The sequence below is a fragment of the Erythrolamprus reginae genome, chromosome 2 (assembly GCF_031021105.1).
Source record: "Erythrolamprus reginae isolate rEryReg1 chromosome 2, rEryReg1.hap1, whole genome shotgun sequence".
Taxonomy (NCBI): domain Eukaryota; kingdom Metazoa; phylum Chordata; class Lepidosauria; order Squamata; family Dipsadidae; genus Erythrolamprus; species Erythrolamprus reginae.
In genome coordinates this window covers 2061991-2084299 of record NC_091951.1, presented here as the reverse complement: position 1 = coordinate 2084299, position 22309 = coordinate 2061991, and the positions used below count along the sequence as shown (strand labels likewise).

The 22309-nt window shown below is 41.5% G+C and overlaps 1 protein-coding gene and 1 pseudogene across 4 annotated transcripts in view; both read left to right on the top strand.

Moving 5' to 3' along the window:
* The window catches only part of LOC139162922 (zinc finger protein 721-like), a 40131-nt gene extending 18034 nt beyond the window's left edge, over window positions 1-22097 (top strand). Inside the window, exons 6-8 of one of the 4 annotated variants that reach the window (XM_070743833.1) lie at window positions 178-361; window positions 9679-9694; window positions 20903-22091. In XM_070743833.1, coding sequence (XP_070599934.1) covers window positions 178-361; window positions 9679-9694; window positions 20903-21788 — 1086 coding nt within the window. In that variant the 3' untranslated portion in view covers window positions 21789-22091. Of the gene's footprint in view, window positions 1-177; window positions 553-799; window positions 1638-9678; window positions 9695-19557; window positions 19688-20484 lie in introns of those variants that run through there. The other 3 variants (XM_070743831.1, XM_070743832.1, XM_070743834.1) reach the window with 3 other exon arrangements.
* Window positions 1637-2152, top strand: LOC139163173 (zinc finger protein 3-like; annotated as a pseudogene).
* Window positions 22098-22309: the final 212 nt, after the last annotated feature.

Sequence of the window (22309 nt, the reverse complement as noted above, 5' to 3'; positions counted from 1 at the left end):
GGACAAAGGATAAACCCCTGTCCCGGGCCCGCCAGAGATCATCCATCAACGCGACCAAAGCGGTTTCCATGCTGTAACCGGGCCTGAAACCCGACTGCTGGGGACCTAGCAGTTCACTTACTTCCCATAAGTGGGTCCACACGGGAGAAGCTGTATAAATGCATGGAGTGTGGAAAGACCTTTGCTCATAGCAAGTCACTTACTTCCCATAAGAGGATCCACACAGGGGAGAAACCATATAAATACTTGGAGTGTGGAAAGACCTTTGCTCAGAGAAGTCGTCTTATTTCCCATCAGAGGATCCACACAGGGGAGAAGCCGTATAAATGCTTGGAGTGTGGAAAGACCTTTGCTCATACCAGTACACTTACTTCCCATAAGTGGGTCCACACAGGGGAGAAGCCGTATAAATTCTTAGAGTGTGGAAAGACCTTTGCTCATAGCAGTGCACTTACTTCCCATAAGTGGGTCCACACAGGTGAGAAGCCGTATAAATGCTTGGAGTGTGGAAAGACCTTTGCTCATACCATTACACTTACTTCCCATAAGTGGGTCCACACAGGGGAGAAGCCGTATAAATTCTTGGAGTGTGGAAAGACCTTTGCTCATAGCCGTGCATTTACTTCCCATAAGTGGGTCCACACAGGGGAGAAGCCGTATAAATGCTTGGAGTGTGGAAAGACCTTTGCTCGCAAAACTCATCTTATTTCCCATCAGAGGATCCACACGGGAGAAGCTGTATAAATGCTTGGAGTGTGGGAAGACCTTTGCTCGCAAAACTCAACTTATTTCCCATCAGAGGATCCACACAGGGGAGAAGCCGTATAAATGCTTGGAGTGTGGAAAGACCTTTGCTCATACCAGTACACTTACTTCGCATAAGTGGGTCCACACAGGGGAGAAGCCGTATAAATTCTTGGAGTGTGGAAAGACCTTTGCTCATAGCAGAGCACTTACTTCCCATAAGTGGGTCCACACAGGGGAGAAGCTGTATATATGCTTGGAGTGTGGAAAGACCTTTGCTCATACCAGTACACTTACTTCCCATAAGTGGGTGCACACAGGGGAGAAGCCGTATAAATTCTTGGAGTGTGGAAAGACCTTTGCTCATAGCAGTTCACTTACTTCCCATAAGTGGGTCCACACAGGGGAGAAGTCGTATAAATGCATGGAGTGTGGAAAGACCTTTGATCATAGCAAGTCACTTACTTCCCATAAGTGGGTCCACACAGGGGAGAAGCCGTATAAATGCTTGGAGTGTGGAAAGACCTTTGCTCGCAAAAGTCATCTTATTTCCCATCAGAGGATCCACACAGGGAAGAAGCCGTATAAATGCTTGGAGTTTGGAAAGACCTTTGCTCATACCAGTACACTTACTTCCCATAAGTGGGTCCACACAGTGGAGAAGCCGTATAAATGCTTGGAGTGTGGAAAGACCTGTGCTCGCAAAAGTCATCTTATTTCCCATAAGTGGGTCCACAGAGGGAAGAAGCCGTATAAATGCTTGGAGTGTTGAAAGACCTTTGGTCACAGCAGTTCACTTACTTCCCATAAGTGGGTCCACACGGGAGAAGCCGTATAAATGCATGGAGTGTGGAAAGACCTTTGCTCATAGCAAGTCACTTACTTCCCATAAGTGGGTCCACACGGGAGAAACCGTATAAATGCTTGGAGTGTGGAAAGACCTTTGCTAAGAGAAGTCATCTTATTTCCCATAAGAGGATCCACACAGGGGAGAAACCATATAAATACTTGGAGTGTGGAAAGACCTTTGCTCAGAGAAGTCGTCTTATTTCCCATAAGTATCCACACAGGGGAGAAACCATATAAATACTTGGAGTGTGGAAAGACCTTTGCTCAGAGAAGTCGTCTTATTTCCCATAAGAGGATCCCCACAGGGGAGAAGCCGTATAAATGCGTGGAGTGCGGAAAGACCTTTGCTCATACCAGTACACTTACTTCCCATAAGTGGGTCCACACAGGGGAGAAGCCGTATAAATGCATGGAGTGTTGAAAGACCTTTGGTCATAGCAGTTCACTTACTTCCCATAAGTGGGTCCACACAGGGGAGAAGCCGTATAAATGCAGGGAGTGTGGAAAGACCTTTGCTCAAGGAAGTAAACTTATTCACCACAAAAGGATCCACACGGGAGAAGCCGTATAAATGCATGGAGTGTGGAAAGACCTTTGCTGATAGCAGTGCACTTACTTCCCATAAGAGGATCCACACAGGGGAGAAGCTGTATAAATGCATGGAGTGTGGAAAGACCTTTGCTCATACCAGTACACTTACTTCCCATAAGTGGGTGCACACAGGGGAGAAGCCGTATAAATTCTTGGAGTGTGGAAAGACCTTTGCTCATAGCAGTTCACTTACTTCCCATAAGTGGGTCCACACAGGGGAGAAGCCGTATAAATGCATGGAGTGTGGAAAGACCTTTGATCATAGCAAGTCACTTACTTCCCATAAGTGGGTCCACACAGGGGAGAAGCCGTATAAATGCTTGGAGTGTGGAAAGACCTTTGCTCGCAAAAGTCATCTTATTTCCCATCAGAGGATCCACACAGGGAAGAAGCCGTATAAATGCTTGGAGTTTGGAAAGACCTTTGCTCATACCAGTACACTTACTTCCCATAAGTGGGTCCACACAGTGGAGAAGCCGTATAAATGCTTGGAGTGTGGAAAGACCTGTGCTCGCAAAAGTCATCTTATTTCCCATAAGTGGGTCCACAGAGGGAAGAAGCCGTATAAATGCTTGGAGTGTTGAAAGACCTTTGGTCACAGCAGTTCACTTACTTCCCATAAGTGGGTCCACACGGGAGAAGCCGTATAAATGCATGGAGTGTGGAAAGACCTTTGCTCATAGCAAGTCACTTACTTCCCATAAGTGGGTCCACACAGGGGAAAAACCGTATAAATGCTTGGAGTGTGGAAAGACCTTTGCTAAGAGAAGTCATCTTATTTCCCATAAGAGGATCCACACAGGGGAGAAACCATATAAATACTTGGAGTGTGGAAAGACCTTTGCTCAGAGAAGTCGTCTTATTTCCCATAAGTATCCACACAGGGGAGAAACCATATAAATACTTGGAGTGTGGAAAGACCTTTGCTCAGAGAAGTCGTCTTATTTCCCATAAGAGGATCCCCACAGGGGAGAAGCCGTATAAATGCATGGAGTGTGGAAAGACCTTTGGTCATAGCAGTTCACTTACTTCCCATAAGTGGGTCCACACAGGGGAGAAGCCGTATAAATGCAGGGAGTGTGGAAAGACCTTTGCTCAAGGAAGTAAACTTATTCACCACAAAAGGATCCACACGGGAGAAGCCGTATAAATGCATGGAGTGTGGAAAGACCTTTGCTGATAGCAGTGCACTTACTTCCCATAAGAGGATCCACACAGGGGAGAAGCTGTATAAATGCATGGAGTGTGGAAAGACCTTTGCTCAGAGCAGTGCGCTTACTTCCCATAAGATAATAGTGGATTTACTTACCATAAGAGGATCCATTCTCTGGAGAAACTATGTAGAAATAGCAATTCCACTTAGATTTATATACTACTCCACAATGCTTTACCTCTGACCTGTGTACAAAGTCAGCTTATTGTCCCCAGCAGTCTGTCCTCATTTTAGCGACCTCAGAAGCATGAAAGGCTGTATCAAGTACTAAAAATAATGTATAGAAGTTGTTTTCAATAAAATGTCAAAAACATTAAAAAATGCTCCATCCATTTTCTTGCTGAAATATTTTTCGCATCCAGAATTTGCATTTCTTCCTCAAACAAAGTCACCATTTCACTTTGTAAAACCATTACCTTTTTGTAGCTAGTCCATAAAGATTTTTTAATGCTCCCAGATGCAAATGGGCTTATTATGAAAAACAAAATGGGCTTATTATGAAAAACAACAAAACCCACACTGGAATTATTTGTCTAGATGGCAACAGATTAGATCTCAGTTTTAATTTACAACTAACCAATTGAATGTTTTTCAGCATTATAGAATTAACAGTTATTAAAACAGTCCCTCAACAGAGAGCAACCCTGTTAGCAAAGTACTCTGAGATGGAACGGACATTTTAAGGACCCTCTTGGGGGGCTCACCTAGACACCCCCCACCTGTCCCCCTTTAATCCATTTAAAAATTGTGCCACTTAGAGGATTTGGTGAAGGAGGACAAAGCTCTCCGGTGATCTTGGGATCTGCCTGATCTCCTCAGCCTCCATCTGCCCCCACTCATTTTCCCCAAGATCCCCCCATTCCTTCCACACTCCCTGCTGCCCCCCATCCCAGGCAAGCTGGGGACTTCGACCCCTCCCCACCCCCTTCACCAAGAATGGCTGGAAGGAGGTCGCCCAGCTGCATCAGAGCCTGGTTTGTGGGTGAGGTGGGTCTCCCTTTGCATACCCCCAAATCCCCCTCATTAAGCGTCTTGGCATGGCCCTGGCAAAGGCTTGGTGCATCCTGCAATCAGAGTTGCCAGGGCTCTGGACATAGTCATTCCCAGGTGGTATCTGGAGTAACCAACTTGGTCCGAACTCTGAAAAATGGAGGCAGAAGGTGGCAAGTTGGGGGGGAAGGGAATGGCAGCCTGGACCTCTTGCTAAGAACCCCCCCTCCTGCTCTACTTCCCCTCAGGCCCGTTTTGAAGGTCCAAATGGCAGCCTGCATGGTCCTCCCCAAGCACTCCTGGGGGGCCTTTCGGGGACACCTGAGACTCCCCCTTCGCTCACCCAGCCATTTCTCTGCTCCACAACTCGAGCCTCCTGCCCCATTCTGACACCCAACGTCTCCCTCTTCCAGTCTCAGATTGAGCAGTGGGTTGCACTAGATGACCTCCAAGTTCCCTTCCAACTTCTTTCCTTTTTAAAAAAAATCATAAAAACAAGAGCAACAACAACAACAACAACAACAAGAGATTGAGGATAGAAACAGAAACATAGAAGTCTGACGGCAGAAAAAGACCTCATGGTCCATCTAGTCTGCCCTTATACTATTTTCTGTATTTTATCTTAGGATGGATATATGTTTATCCCAGGCATGTTTAAATTCAGTTACTGTGGATTTATCTACCACGTCTGCTGGAAGTTTGTTCCAAGGATCTACTACTCTTTCAGTAAAATAATATTTTCTCATGTTGCTTTTGATCTTACCCCCAACTAACTTCAGATTGTGTCCCCTTGTTCTTGTGTTCACTTTCCTATTAAAAACACTTCCCTCCTGGACCTTATTTAACCCTTTAATATATTTAAATGGATCCCTGAAATAATCCTAATAAGACTTCACTGAACCCAAGTCGTGCTTGGGGGGGATTTGGGGAGCCCTTACAGAGTAGTGCCGAGGATTTTAACATGTTTTTTGCTGATAAAATCGCTCGGATCTGGCTTCTGGGGTGGGGCTATGGCGAGCAGACAGGAGAGTGCAACGCTCTGCTCTCTCAAGCTTGGATTCTGTCATTTGGGGACTGGAAATACTGTTAAATTCCAGCACATCCAGGTCGGAGAGGTGGGTGGAGAAGTGGAGGGTCCTCCTGACACAGAGGTGAAAGGCAATCACCCTGTGTGTGAGAGAGAGAGACGCCAACCAACATGGCGACGGTAGAGCTGTGACTGCCCACTGCAACAGAGGAAGCAAGAAGAGAAATTTACGATTCTATTTACAAAGAGAAAAGAAAAAAAAATCCCAATACGGTAATTAAAGGATTTACATTTAAAGTAGATGACTGTATATTAATGTACTAAGAAAGACAGTAACGAAGAGACCCACCAAAGTTAAATAGCGGCTACATGGCGGTGGGGGAGAACAGGGGGGGGGAAAAGAATTTGAGAAGACTTGTGAATTGTGCGGAGATAAAGGGAATATCGGAGAGACATAAAAGAGACTATTGGTTCCAAACTTGATTTTAAAATTGGTTCCAAACTGGTGCTGCAGCGAGACGTTTCAAAATTGGTTGGCTATAAGCGGCTGGATGGAAAAGTGCTGGGGGAGAATTTGTGAAGAGAGCTGGAACGGCGTTGTTTGACGGATTTGGAGGTGTGAAGTCTACGGAATTTGCGGAGATTACGGAGATTACAGAGTGGCCGGAAAAAGGAGGAGATATACGAAGCGGAAAGAACTGTGGATGAGGTTTTTGGAGCAAACAGCAGCTGCGGAGTGTGACGGTGAAACGGTCGTGGAGGGGACTTAGTAGAAAGTGCTGAGACACGGAGCCGGTGACAATTTGAACTGAAATTTGCAAGTGGAAGGGGTGGTTGTATTTGACAATTGACAACTTGGAGGAACTTTGTAGAAGGAAATAGAAGGAGACAACATGTTACGAAAGGAAAACAACAGAAACAACGGAAGAGAACTCTAAGAGAAAAGATAGCTTAAAACCCTCCGGACCAAAACAAAGGTGGAAATAGAGACAGCTCTGCATTAGTGACACAAGACAATAGTTAAAAACAAACAGAAAAGAGAATACCACCACTCAATTCTCCCTCTCTCGTTCCTATTTAAGCTCTTACTTTGTTGATATTCACAGTGGGGGGGAGAGAATAGTATTAAAGCAGGAGCTGACATTGAAGACCCAGGTAAAACAGAAAATCCAATCAACTTAAATCAAGATAAGGAACTGATATATTGATATACTGATTTTTGATGAACTGATGAACTGATCTATACTGATTATACTGATTTATGATGAATTGATGAATTGAATCATAATAATCTAAACGGTATTAATGGAATATTAATTACTATTTACTATTACCTTCACCAGTAATAATATAAAATACAATTTATTTAGTATATTTAGAACATTATAAGTGCTAATATTTCTATATACTTCTATATATCTATATATCTCTTTATAAGTAGTTACAAATGATAAATAAATATAGGAATTAAATATAATAATTATAATTGTTAAAATTAAATCAAGGTGTTAGCTGTTATATATAGTATAATATACCTTAAATTTAGCCATTGTATAAAATATATTGGACTGGTAGAACATATTGGATTTATATTAACTGAAACTATTTAATTGATATTAAGTGAGACTATCTATCTTGCTGATAAGAAACATTTGTAATAACTTGTATGGTAGAGTGGGGTGAAGTAATAAGGGTGATAAAAATGGCAACATTTCAGAAATATGCAAAAAAAAACCATCTTCCAATCCAACATTAACAACAGGTTCCCCATCAACCCAAAAATCAATAGTCAGTATGCTAGCAACAGAAAAAACAAGCAATATTTCACAGACAACTCAGGAAACATTAATGGCAATCCAAGAAACAATGCTAAAACTCCAGGAAAAATTAGATAGAAATCATGAGACAATGAGGGAAGATATACAAAAAATGGATAATAAAATTGAAATAATTCATCAAATATTAGAAAAAAATGAAAAAAGAATAGAGCAAATAGAAAAGAAAGTAGAACAAAATGATAAAAAAGTAGTAATAGATGAAAAACTCTCACAGATAAATAAAGAATTAGAAGAATCGATAATTAATTTTGAAATGGATCGAGCTGAATTCTATATTAGATTTCAAAATGTAGAAGAGGAAAAAAATGAAAATTTGATAGAGACAATGACAGAAATGATTGCCGCAATATTACAAAAGGACATACAGGAGACTGCAAGTGGAATAGCTGAGATTTTTAGGGTGCATACGAACTATGCCTGAAAATATAAGCTCCCTAGGGAAGTACATGTGAGATGTGTTAAAAAAGAAACCAGAAATGAAATATTAAGGATAGCAAAAGACGAAACAATAATTTATAACGGGAAAGAAATTAGAGTTCTTAAGCAAGTACCTAAGAAATTAAGAGACAATCATAGAGTATATCACCCGTTAGCAGAATTATTAAACGAAAGGAAAATCCCCTTTAGATGGTTAGTCCTGGAGGGAATGCTTATTACATGGAAAGGAAGGAAAATAAAAATAGGCAACGAACCTATGGCACAGGAATTTTATGAAGAAATTATAGCGGGAGAAAGGATGGAGATAGAAAGTCAAAAACAGGCAGAAGAACCCTTGATTGATTTAGATAGTGAGAAAGAAGGAACCTCTAAAAATAAAGAACAGGAGGAAGAAAGAATGTTAGCAAGAGCCCAGAAAGAAAATAGAACAAACAGAAGGCAAATAAGAAACTAAAGGGTTATGGGAACGGAGGTTAAACTAATCTCAATTAAAAGTAATTGGTTTGAATTCATATATTAAAAGAAAACGTATATTTAACAAATTACAAAAACAAAATTTAAATATTATTTGTCTACAAGAAGTACATATCCCACAAAAAATTGAAAAACAACTGGAGAATGAGAAATTAGGAAAAGTATTCACAGCTCTATCGTATAAGTCTTCGGAGAGGGGCGGCATACAAATCTAAGTAATAAATAAATAAATAATAAATAACAAGAAAAGAGGGATTGCAGTATATGTTAAAAAAGAACTAGACCCAAAGAAAATATATGCAGATAAAAAAGGAAGAATTTTAATAATGACAGTGACAATTGCCAATGTATCTGTAACATTAGTTGCCATATACGCACCAAATAAAAATCTCAAAAAATATTTCCACAACTTAAATCAGAAACTAATTGATTTAGAGGTGGAAGACATTTGCATGATTGGAGACTTGAATGGCATAATCGACCCTTTAAAAGATTACAAAAGCACCAATAAAAATCGATATAAGAAAAGAAAAGTGTTCCCGAAAACATTCCACCAAATGTGCGATGAATTAAATTTGAGAGATTGTTGGAGAATAAGAAATGTAAATAAAAAAGAATACACATTTTGTTCTAATGCACATCAAAGTTGGTCCAGAGTAGACATGGCGTGGGTAAACAATAAAATAGGAAATCTGATAAAACAAATTCAAATAGATAAGAATGATTGGGCTGACCATAACCCAATAAAAATTATATGGAATGGATAAAATAAAAAAAAAAGGAGATGGAAGTTAGATTTACAATTATTAAAAGAACAAGGATATATAGACTGGATTGAAAAAGAAATGAAATTATTCTTAGAAGAAAATAATAATCAAGATACCTCTCTACCAAACCTATGGGATACAGCCAAAGCTTACCAGAGAGGACTAACAATAGCATACATATCTAGAAAAAATAAGGAAAAAAGACAGAACCAAAAAGAGTGGATATATGAACTGGGAAAACTAGAAAAAGAATCCCAAAATGATCCTGGAAATCAAAATATAAGGCAACAAATTATGCTAATAAAACACAAGCTAGAATTAATAGATCAAGAAGAGGTAATAAGGAAATTAAGAGTAGTAAAACAAAACCAATTTGAGCATGCGAACAAACCTGGTAGATGGTTATCTTATATATTGAGAAAAGAAAAGGAAAAAAAAATCCAACAATTAATTGATAAGAAGGGAACAACACATTATCAATTTTAAGGGAAAAAAGAGATAGCACTGGAATATTATAAAGAACTATATAGTAAAGATAACATTAAAGAAGATATACTAATATATTTGATAACATGTAAAATTAAACCTATAAGTAAAGAAGATAAAGAAATGTTAAACAAAGAAATAACTAAAGAAAACTAGAAAAAATAATCATGAAACAAAACAATAATAAAACACCAGGTCCAGACGGGTTCTCAATTGAATACTACAAAGTAACACTACATACAATAGGAGAGTTATTATTAGAAATCTATAATAATATGTTAAAAACTGGTGTACGTCCGCAATCATGGCAAGAAGCCAATATAACATTGATACATAAAGAAGAAATAGATGCAAAATACATTAAAATTATAGACCAATATCTCTACTAAATGTAGACTATAAAATTTACATGTCAATCATAGCAGACAGATTGAAAAAAATTCTAAACAAAATAATACACCCAGATCAGAATGGATTTCTGCCGCATAGACAAATTAGAAACAATATAAGAATCACTCTAAATATGCTAGAATACTATGAAAGTCATAGTGATAAGGAGTTTATAATGTTATTTCTGGACGCTGAGAAAGCCTTTGAGAACTTAAATTGGAATTTTTTCAAAAAATTGATAAATATTATGGACCTAGGGACAAACTTTGAAAAAATGATAAATAAAATCTATTCCAACCAAAAGGCAAGGATTCTAATAAACGGAGACCTGACAAATTCATTTGATATTATGAAGGGAGTGAGACAAGGTTGCCCCCTATCCCCTCTAATTTATATAATGTCTATTGAAATTTTACTTAACCAAATCAGGAAGAATATACAAATACAAGGCACCAAAATTAAACAACAAACATATAAAACACAGGCATTTGCCGATGACTTGGTATTCTTAGAAGATCCAGTCAGCTCGATGGCAAATATATTAAAAGAATTAGAAACCTATGGAAATGTGGCCGGATTAAAAATAAATAGGGAAAAAAACAAAATATTAACTAAGAATTGTAAATAAGATCTAATCATGACATTAACAAAAGAGACAGGGTTTCAAATAGGAAAAAAGATTAAATATTTAGGAATTTGGTTTACTGCAAGATATTCTTCATTAAAGGAGTTAAATTATATGAAACTACTAAACAAAACAAAAGAGGATTTAGAAAAGTGGAGAAATTTAAATTTATCCCTAATAGGAAAGATTAATACCATAAAAACTAACATACTCCCAAGATGGCTCTACCTTTTTCAGACAGCTCCAATACAATTAGATAAATCATTTTTCACAAAAATAAATAGAATAATCTCAAAATCTATCTGGTGTAATAAAAAACCTAGGATAAATATGAAAGCTTTACAAGATGTGAGAATAAGAGGAGGATTTGGCCTTCCAAATCTAGAATTATACCATCAGTCTGCTAAACTATTATGGATTAAAGAATGGGTTAACCTAGAAAACCCTAGAATCTTAGCAATAGAAAGCCATGACATTAATGAAGGCTGGCATCCACACTTATGGGGGGGAAATGTAAAGCATACACACTTTAAACAACACCAAATACGGAACACCTTGCTGGAACATTGGCGGAAAGTCAGAAAAAAACATAGTGAAATACCTAGATGGCTCTCCACATTGGAAGCTCAAATCCATCCAAACTTAATTAATCAAAGGCTAACAATAACATATGAAGACTTATTGAATACTAAGGGAGGCATAAAAACCAGGGAAAGACTTAAAAATGAAGGCATAGAAATAGATTGGATGTTATATTACCAAATACAAAGTAGATATAAAAAAGATCTAGTAGAATTCGGAATAAGTAAAAAATTAAATGAAATAGATAAAATTTTAACAGGCCCCGACAAGAAATTTATTACCAAAATGTATAACTATCTACTAAATTACGAAAACATAGAAGAGATAGTTAAACACAATATGATAGGGTGGATGACCAATTTTTGGCTATGCTATCCAATTGGAAGACTGGGAAAAATTATGGAAAATAAATAACATTATATCTTACAAAGAAAATCTATACAAATGTTTTTTCCGTTGGCACTACACCCCGGCAAGATTAGCTAAAATTCATACTAATATGAGTAACAAATGCTGGAAATGCAAAAAAGAGGTAGGAACCTATTATCCCATGTGGTGGCTATGCGCAGAAGCCAGGAAATTTTGGAACCAAATTCAGATCTGGATGGAAGAAATATTAGGTTATAAATTGTTCTGTCTGGGTTTTCCCAGACCTCCACACCCACTGAAAAATAGCCAGACACTCTGGTAAAATCCAAAAGTAATTTATAGCAGGAAAAAATAAGCACAAAGGAAAACCTGTCTTCACAGCAGACAGGTTACAATACTTTACAACAGGGTCCTGATGTCCAGTCAATTCCAAAAGCTTCTTGCTGGCACCCCCCCCCCCAAGGTTTCAAGAGTCCAAGGCACAAACCAGGATTGTAGCCACCAAAGTTCACAAACAGGTCTCACGAATCTCCAAGATAAAACTCCACAAGCCAGGAAGGGTGGGGCCGCCTTTTATCCTTTCCCAAGCACCACACCCAAACCCAGCTGCGACCCCTAATGCTGGAAATATCTGGCCAATTGCGTTCTTCTCTCGTTAGCTCTCCTCTGTCGCATATCTATGAAGTCACTAGCATCTTCCCCCAGGGAATCCAGGCTGCTTGCTGGGGAGAGCTCCCCCTGGTGGAACTCTGGCTGTCCTTCATCTTCAGCCTGGGATTCAGCTTCTTCATCAGTCTGCCCCTCCTGGTCCTCAGCCTCTGAGCCGGACACCGACAGCAAATCAGCCATTCCCGGAGGGGTCCCAGGCTGAACCACAACATAAATTAGAGTGGAAACCTGAAATGTATTTACTAGGAATAATTAGAGGACAACACAGTAAAGAAAATTATTATCTAATAATCCATATATTAACTGCAGCAAGATTGGCATTTGCGCAAATCTGGAAGCAAGAAAAAACACCAAATGAAGAGATGGTAATTAAAAAAATATTATACTGCGCTAAATTAAGCAAATTAACTTACGAAATGCAAAATCAACAAAATAAAAACTACTACAGAGTATGGGAAAAATTGTACAACTGGATCGAGAGAAAAAAGAGAAACTAGCAGTAAAAGACTATTATGTACAGTAAATGGAATTGTAAAAAAAATCAACTTGTGTTTTATGTATATAGGGAAATGTAAAGAATCGTTTTTTGAGTATTCCCGAATTGATCTCCCCCCTAGAAGCAATAATACATCCAAATTCAATAAGGGAAATGAAAATAATAAGATATAAGGAACTATTAGATGATCAAATGAAATTAAAGTCAAGAAATAAATTACAAGAAGAAGGGATCATAATTGACTGGTGGCAATATGCTCAGATTCAATCTAGATTTCAGAGAGATAGTATAACGTTGATGTGGTGGTGCATCTTGGCACAAACGATTTGTCCCAGAGAAATGTTAATGTAGTAAAAAGAGATTTTCAATGTCTAAGTGTGGAGCTGGGTAAAATAACAGATTCAGTGACTTTCTCAGAGGTGTTACCGGTTTGTGGCCAGGAGGATAAAACAACATGTATCAGAGAGTTTAATGCGTGGTTAAGGCAGTGGTGTAAAGCTGAAGGTTTTGGCTATGTAAGTCATGATGTCAGTAGGTGGTCTAATAGGGAGTTGTTTAAGAGGGATGGTTTGCATCCATCATACAGAGGTACCCAGGTACTCGGTGAGGAATTCAGAACTTTTTTGGACAGGCATTTAAACTAGGTAAAGGGGACAGAGATGTAACTGATGTGGATGATTTCTGTCCCCGACCAATGAGGATAAATCAGTTTCTGGAAGCTTACGAAAAGGGAGCTGTAAATAGAATAGATGTAGTTGTTGATGATAAGGGGCAAACTAATAATGAAAATAATGTTCTTCGGGTAATGTGCACAAATGCTCGAAGCTTGAGCAACAAGCTCTGTGAGTTAATGGCCATAATATCTAGAGATAATTTGGATCTGGTTGCCATAACTGAGACATGGTTTAAGGATTCTAATGAATGGGAAATATCCATATCAGGATATACACTGTATAGGAAGGATAGAATAGAGAGAAGGGGAGGTGGAGTAGCCATTTATGTTAAAGAAAGTCTAAAAACAATACTTATTCAAAATACATGTAAAGATCTGGAGACCCTCTGGATTTGCATGCAAAATAAAGAAGGTTCTGTCATTAGAATTGGGGTGATCTATAGGCCTCCAGGGCAATCTGAGGAACATGACAACAAGATGATGGATGAAATTACCCAAATGGCAGTAAAGGGAGATATTGTGGTTATGGGTGATTTCAACATGCTTGATGTTGACTGGAATATCCCCAGTGCCCTTACATGCAAAAGTAAGAATATAGTAGAGGCCTTTACAGGAGCAGCTCTGGCACAGCTGATTAAGACACCAACTAGAGGGGAGAATATTCTAGATTTAGTTTTTACAAATGGGAATTGTGTTTCAGAGGTCAAGGTGGGAGAAAATTTAGGTTGCAGTGACCATCTATGTTTGTGGTTTGATGTAAAAACTGATTGTGAGCAATCCTATACTGCAACCAAAATATTGGATTTCAGAAAAACAAATTTTAATGCAATGGGGGAATATTTAAATAATGAATTACCGTATTTTTCGCTCTATAAGACGCACCTGCTGATAAGACGCACCTAGTTTTTAGAGGAGGAAAATAGAAAAAAAATATTTTGAGCCAAAAAGTAGGCTAAAATATTTATTACAATAACACTGCCCTAGGGGAATTGGGAAAATATACAAACAAGCCCCCCTCTCTCTTTCTTTCTATCTCTCCCTCTTTCTCTCTACCATTCTTTCTCTTTCTCCCTTTCTCTGTCCCTCTCTTTCTTTCTCTCTGTCCCTCTCTTTCTTTCTCTCTGTCCCTCTTTCTTTCTCTCTGTCCCTCTCTTTCTTTCTTTCTCTCTGTCCCTCTCTTTCTTTCTCTCTGTCCCTCTCTTTCTTTCTCTCTGTCCCTCTTTCTTTCTCTCTGTCCCTCTCTTTCTTTCTCTCTGTCCCTTTCTTTCTCTCTGTCCCTCTTTCTTTCTCTCTCTTATCTCTCCTTCTCTCACTCACTCTCTTTGTATCTCTCTCTTTCTCTCTCTCCTTCTCTATCTCTCCCTCTTTCTCTCTCCCCCTTTCTATCTCTCCTCTCCCTTTCTCTGTCCCTCTATTTCTTTCTCTCTGTTCTTCTCTTTCTTTCTCTCTGTCCCTCTTTCTTTCTCTCTCTTATCTCTCCTTCTCTCACTCACTCTCTTTGTATCTCTCTCTTTCTCTCTCTCCTTCTCTATCTCTCCCTCTTTCTCTCTCCCCCTTTCTATCTCTCCTCTCCCTTTCTCTGACCCTCTCTTTCTTTCTCTCTGTTCTTCTTTCTTTCTCTCTGTCCCTCTTTCTTTCTCTCTGTCCCTCTCTTTCTTTCTCTCTGTCCCTCTTTCTTTCTCTCTGTCCCTTTCTTTCTCTCTGTCCCTCTCTTTCTTTCTCTCTGTCCCTCTCTTTCTTTCTCTCTCCCTCTTTCTTTTTCTCTGTCCCTCTTTCTTTCTCTCCGTCCCTCTCTTTCTTTCTCTCTGTCCCTCTCTTTCTTTCTCTCTGTCCCTCTTTCTTTCTCTTATCTCTCCTTCTCTCACTCACTCTCTTTGTATCTCTCTCTTTCTCTCTCTCCTTCTCTATCTCTCCCTCTTTCTCTCTCCCCCTTTCTATCTCTCCTCTCCCTTTCTCTGTCCCTCTATTTCTTTCTCTCTGTTCTTCTCTTTCTTTCTCTCTGTTCCTCTTTCTTTCTCTCTCTTATCTCTCCTTCTCTCACTCACTCTCTTTGTATCTCTCTCTCTTTCTCTCTCTCCTTCTCTATCTCTCCCTCTTTCTCTCTCCCCCTTTCTATCTCTCCTCTTCCTTTCTCTCTCTTTCTTTCTCCCTTATTTTTTCTGTTTTTCTGCTGTGGGTGGTTTAGGGCCCCTCAAACCCCGACGACCTCGCCCCCGGATCCTGGCCGGGACAGGGCAGCTTCCTCTGACAGGCGCCGCGCGGGGCCGAGGGGGCTCAGCAGGAGGCGCAGCGGCGGGCGGAGAGAGGGAAGGGACAGCGGCGTCCCTCCTGGCCTTGGTGGGCCGCCCGACCCTCCCCACCTCCTGCAAACGCGGTGGGCGGCGGGGGGGAGAGCGAAGAGCCGGCTCCGGCGGGCGCGGGGCTTGGCTGGCTGGCTGGCGGGGGGAGCGCCGCTGGTGGTGAGAAGGGAGACCCTCCTCCGGGAGGGAGGGGGCCAGGCAGCAGCTAGCCAGCCGAGTTCGCAGCCAAACTTTGCACAGGCGGCGGCCGGCTGCGAGCGACTGGCTGGGTTTTGGGTCTTCGAGACCTCCCCGCCTCCTGAAGCGATTCCCGTAGCCTTCCCAAAGGCTCGGAACCGCCAACGCTCCTCCGGTGCTGCTCTGCCTCCTAAACCTGCGGGGTGGAGGCGTCCCCCGGCCCAGCAGTTCCGGAGGCCGAAAGGCGCGTCTCTCTTCGGGGTTGGGAAGAGGAGAGGCGGCGACAGAGGCGGCGGTCTCCAGATGAGTATATCGCCCCCCCCTCTGCTCCAGCGCCTCCCCCCCCTCCCTGCCTGCATCTTCGCTCCATAAGACGTGGCTGATTTTTCATCCTACTTTGGGAGGAAAAAAACTGCGTCTTATGGAGCGAAAAATATGGTAAGGGGGAGGGATAAAATGGCAGGAGCGAGCACCCAGTGGACTGTATTAAAAAAGGCCATCTTAACAGCCACAAGACTTTATGTAAAGCAAATAACTAAAGGTAAAAGGAAGAAGAAACCGCTATGGTTTAGCAATGATGTAAGGGCTATAGTCAATGAAAAAAAGGCTGCCTATAGGAGGTATAAAGAGTCTGGAAGTATAGCTGATAGAGAGGTGTATAAAATGAGACAGAAGGAGGTGAAACAGATAATATATGCTGCTAAAGCCTCAAAAGAGGAAGAAATTGCAAAATCTGTAAAGAAGGGGGACAAAACCTTCTTCAGATATATTAGTGATAGGAAGAAGAAAAACTGCAGCATCACAAAGCTTAGTACCGGGAATAATACATGCATTGATGGGAATAAGGAGATCGCTGACCATTTCAATAGCTACTTCTGTTCAGTTTTCTCAAAAGACACCTTACAAAATAATACTATAGAGGGATATAGCATTGCTTCCAGCTGTACGGATTCAGCTCCAGTGATCTTAGAAGCCGATGTCTTAGAAGAACTTGAACGATTAAAGATAAATAAGGCAATGGGTCCAGATGGCATCCACCCCAGAGTTCTTAAAGAACTCAGATCTGTCATTGCTACCCCCCTGACTGATTTGTTTAACCAATCCCAGTTAACAGGAGATGTTCCTGAGGATTGGAGAATGGCCAGTGTTGTGCCTATCCACAAGAAGGGCAGTAGAGAAGAAGCTGGTAACTACAGGCCAGTTAGCTTGACATCAGTTGTAGTTAAAATGATGGAGACTCTACTCAAAAAGAGGATAAATCAGCACCTAAAAACAATAACTTATTGGACCCAAATCAGCATGGCTTTACTGAAGGCAAATCATGTCAGACTAATCTCATTGATTTCTTTGACTATGTCACAAAGGTGTTTGATCAAGGTGGCGCCGTGGATATTGCCTATCTGGACTTCAGCAAAGCCTTTGATACGGTTCCACATAAAGAGCTGATAGATAAATTAGTGAAGATTGGACTTAATCACTGGATAGTTCAGTGGATTTCAAGCTGGCTGAAGCATAGACATCAGAGAGTTATTGTTAATGGCGAGTATTCTGAGCAGAGTCAGGTTACAAGCGGTGTGCCACAAGGGTCTGTTCTGGGTCCTATTCATAGAAACATAGAAACATAGAAGTCTGACGGCAGAAAAAGACCTCCTGGTCCATCTAGTCTGCCCTTATACTATTTCCTGTATTTTATCTTAGGATGGATATATGTTTATCCCAGGCATGTTTAAATTCAGTTACTGTGGATTTATCTACCACGTCTGCTGGAAGTTTGTTCCAAGGATCTACTACTCTTTCAGTAAAATAATATTTCCTCACGTAGCTTTTGAACTTTCCCCCAACTAACTTCAGATTGTGTCCCCTTGTTCTTGTGTTCACTTTCCTATTAAAAACACTTCCCTCCTGGACGTTATTTAACCCTTTGACATATTTAAATGTTTCGATCATGTCCCCCCTTTTCCTTCTGTCCTCCAGACTATACAGATTGAGTTCATTAAGTCTTTCCTGATACGTTTTATGCTTAAGACCTTCCACCATTCTTGTAGCCCGTCTTTGGACCCGTTCAATTTTGTCAATATCTTTTTGTAGGTGAGGTCTCCAGAACTGAACACAGTACAGTGATCCCTCGAGTTTCGCGATCTCGATCTTCGCAAAACGCTATATCGCGATTTTTAAAAAAATATTAATTTTTTTAAAAAAACCACTTCCGCGTTTGGCTTCGGGAGTCAGCTGGGAAGCGGCGCGGCTGTTTTAAAAGGTCGCCGCCGGCCTGGGGGGCTTCCCAGCACCCCCCCCCCAAACCCCCAAACCGGGTTTGGGGGGGTGCTGGGAAGCCCCCCATGCCGGCGGCGACCTTTTAAAACAGACGCGCGGTTTCCCAACTGAGTCCTGAAGCCAAACGCGGCGAACTTCTGTGTTTGGCTTCAGAACTCAGCTGGGAAGCCGCGCGGCTGTTTTAAAAGGTCGCCGCCGGCATGGCGGGCTTCCCAGCACCCCCCAAACCTGGGTTGGGGGTTCGGGGGGGTGCTGGGAAGCCCCCCATGCCGGCGGCGACCTTTTAAAATAGCCGCGCGGCTTCCCAACTGAGTCCTGAAGCCAAACGCCAAAGGCAAAATTCCGCGTTTGGCTTCAGGACTCAGTTGGGAAGCCGCGCGGCTGTTTTAAAAGGTCGCCGCCGGCATGGGGGGCTTCCGAGCACCCCCCCCAAACCCGGGTTGGGGGCTCGGGGGGGGTGCTGGGAAGCCCCCCATGCCGGCAGCGACCTTTTAAAACAGCCGTGCGGCTTCCCAGCTGAGTCCTGAAGCCAAACGCGGAAGTTCGCCTTTGGCGTTTGGCTTCAGGACTCAGCTGGGAAGCCACGCGGCTGTTTTAAAAGGTTGCCGCCGGCATGAGGGGCTTCCCAGCACCCCCCCAAACCCCCAACCTGGGTCTTCCCGGCCGCCCACGCAAAGGGGAAACCCCGGCTCCTCGCTGATGCCCGCCGCTCGCCCGCCCGCCAGCAAGAGGGGAAGACCCAGGGAAGGTTCCTTCGGCTGCCCAACAGCTGATCTGCTCGGTAGCGCAGCAGCAGCGAGGAGCCGAATCGGGGTTTCCCCTTTGCATGGGCGGCGGGGAACGCAAACTCCACCATCTGCGCATGCGCGGCCATGGGAAAAAGGGCGTGCATGCGCAGATGGTGTTTTTACTTCCGCAACCCTACATTGCGAAAAATCGATTATCGCGAAGGGTCTGGGAACGGAACCCTCGCGATAATAGAGGGATCACTGTATTCCAAATGTGGTCTCACCAGCATTCCATATAGCGGGATCATAATCTCCCTCTTCCTGCTTGTTATACCTCTAGCTATGCAGCCAAGCATCCTACTTGCTTTCCCTACCGCTTGACTGCACTGTTCACCCATTTTGAGACTGTCAGAAATCACTACCCCTAAATCCTTCTCTTCTGAAGTTTTTGCTAATACAGAACTTACAATACAATACTCAGATTGAGCATTCCTTTTCCCCAAGTGCATTATTTTACATTTGGAAACATTAAACTGCAGTTTCCATTGCTTTGACCATTTATCTAGTAAAGCTAAATCATTTACCATATTACAGACACCTCCAGGAATATTAACCCTATTGCACACTTTAGTCATCGGCAAATGAAATGTTGAAATGTTGATTTAATTTTGTTAGATGGGACCCAATCTGTCGATCCTTCTATATCTCAAGTTAATATTCTGGAGTTTCATTATTCCTGACAATTTGGTCTTGTCTGCAAATTTGACCAGTTCCCCTTTTATGCTCTTGTCTAAATCATTGGTGACCATGAAAAGATCTTGCAAATTCTCCTGTTCTGTTCTTTTTTCTGTGTTCAGGAGAGTCTGGTGTCCTTCGAGGAGGTGGCTGTGTCTTTCTCTGAGGAAGAATGGTCTCAGCTGGATCCTGATCAGAAAGAGCTGCATTCGGAAGTCATGCTGGAAAACTATAGGAATGTGGTCTCTCTGGGTAAGAGTTTTCTAATTGCCAATCAGAGTTCAAGAGATTTAAAAAAAACCACTATTATGAGACATCATCTCCAGGGAGGGAGAAGGAAAGGATGTGGCCTTCTGGTGCTCCAAGGAAGGAAAGAGTCAATGTCTCTTTGCTTAGATGTTTTCTGTGCATTTCGTCTCTGTAGTTTCCATTTCTATTTGAACGTATTTGTAGGGGCCGAAAAGAACAAAGTGGGCCTTTATGTATCCTAGGGAGGTCATGTGAGAGGAGTGTATTGTCCTTTGTCCTATGAAACCTCCAAAATTGTGTGGGAACAGAACTTTCCCCCTCAGCCCATGGAAGAGCATTCTCCCAATCCAATTCAAGAACAAAAGCCTCCTGCAGTGTCCCTGAGAGCATCCTAGGGTACAGGTCATCCTTGAGTTACGACAGTTCACTTAGTGACCATTCCAGGTTATGAGCAGCCCTCCCTGAAGTATGTGGGATCCAGTCCCGAAATTATGAGTGTTGCAGCACCATGGCAATAGTGCCTACTTATGAATGACAGCAGAGGGGCTGCAACATTTGCCCTACATATTCCCCCACCCCTCCCACCAATGTCTGGTTCCAGAAGAGCATTAGGAGAATGAAAGCTTTGTACACTTTCATGACTCATGAATATAGAAATCATCATGTTTATGTCACACCAGTGCAAGCATGCAAACATACAACCTAGTGACATTTTGGAGAAATTCTGAAGGAGTTTCACTTGACTTTCTAGCCTTTTCCTCTAACCTTATTATCATTTTCATTTCCCTTTTGTTTTGAAGGTAAAGATCAAGATTCCTGTGAACTGTTCCAACTGATCAATGCTGAAGATGGAAATGAGAAGTTTGGAATTCGAATGGAATTAGAAAGCCATGAGAGAAATCAGTCAAAGAGCTGGAATCAGAAAAGCTCATCTTCCACTGATGCTCTGATTCAAGATTCTCTTGCCCAACAAGAGGAAATAAGGAATAAATATATTGGGGAAAGTATGAAGCTAACCAAAGCTAAAGTACAAATAAATGAATACTCTTTAACCCAAAACAAAGGAGAAGATGGTATAAGAAGAAAAAACAGACAAAATTACAATGGGACATCCATTGATTTTCATGGAAATAACTATCTTACATCTGAAAAAGAGATAGACACAAAAGAGAAGCCGTATAAATGCATGGAATGTGGAAAAACCTTTGCTCAAAGAAGTCCTCTTATTTCCCATAAAAGGATCCACACAGGGGAGAAGCCGTATAAATGCATGGAGTGTGAAAAGACCTTTGCTCGAAGAACTCAACTTATTTCCCACAAGGTGATCCACACAGGGGAGAAGCCATATAAATGCATGGCATGTGGAAAGTCCTTTGCTCAAAGTGCTAATCTTATTTCCCATAAAAGGATCCACACAGGTGAGAAGCCGTATAAATGCATGGAGTGTGGAAAGACCTTTGCTCAAAGAAGTCCTCTTACTTCCCATGAAAAGATCCACACAGGGGAGAAGCCGTATAAATGCACGGAGTGTGGAAAGGCCTTTGCTCAAAGAAGTCATCTTACTTCCCACAAGATGATGCACACAGGGAAGAGGCCATATAAATGCATGGAGTGTGGAAAGACCTTTGCTCAAAGAAGTCCTCTTATTTCCCATAAAAGGATCCACACAGGGGAGAAGCCGTATAAATGCATGGAGTGTGGAAAGGCCTTTGCTAAAAGAAGTCATCTTACTTCCCACAAGATGATCCACACAGGGGAGAAGCCGTATAAATGCATGGAGTGTGGAAAGACCTTTGCTCAAAGTGGTAATCTTAATTCCCATAAAAGGATCCACACAGGGGAGAAGCCGTATAAATGCATGGATTGTGGAAAGACCTTTGCTCAAAGTAGTAATCTTACTTCCCATGAAAAGATCCACACAGGGGAGAAGCCGTATAAATCCATGGAGTGTGGAAAGGCCTTTGTTCAAAGAAGTCATCTTACTTCCCACAAGATGATGCACACAGGGGAGAGGCCGTATAAATGCATGGAGTGTGGAAAGACCTTTGCTCAAAGTAGTAATCTTACTTCCCATGAAAAGATCCACAAGAGAATAGCCGTATAAATTCATGGAGTATGAAAAAACCCTCTTACTTTCCCTAGGATGATCCACACATAGGACAACCCGTATAAATCCATGGAGTGTGGAAAGATCTTTGCTCAGAATGGTCACCTATGTTCTCATAAAAGGATCCATGCTCAGGAGAAACTATATAGCTATAGCAATTCTACTTACATTTATATACTACTCCACAGTGCTTTACCACTTATATCTGAGCAATTTACAAAGTCAGCATATGAAAGGCTGAATCATCTATTAAAAGCAATCTATAGCAGTTGAAGATGTTTTCAATAAAATGGCAAATTGAAAGTTTTCAATTTTCTGTTATTTAAAAATGCTCCATCCATTTTGTTGCTCAAATATGATTTCCCATCCAGAATTTGCATTTCTTGCTCAAAGAGTCAGTCACGATTTTCATTCTGTAAACATACTGGGGAGGACCAGGGGGAGACATGATAGCAGTGTTCCAATATCTCAGAGGTTGACACAGAGAAGGAGTCAACCTATTCTGCAAAGCACCTGAG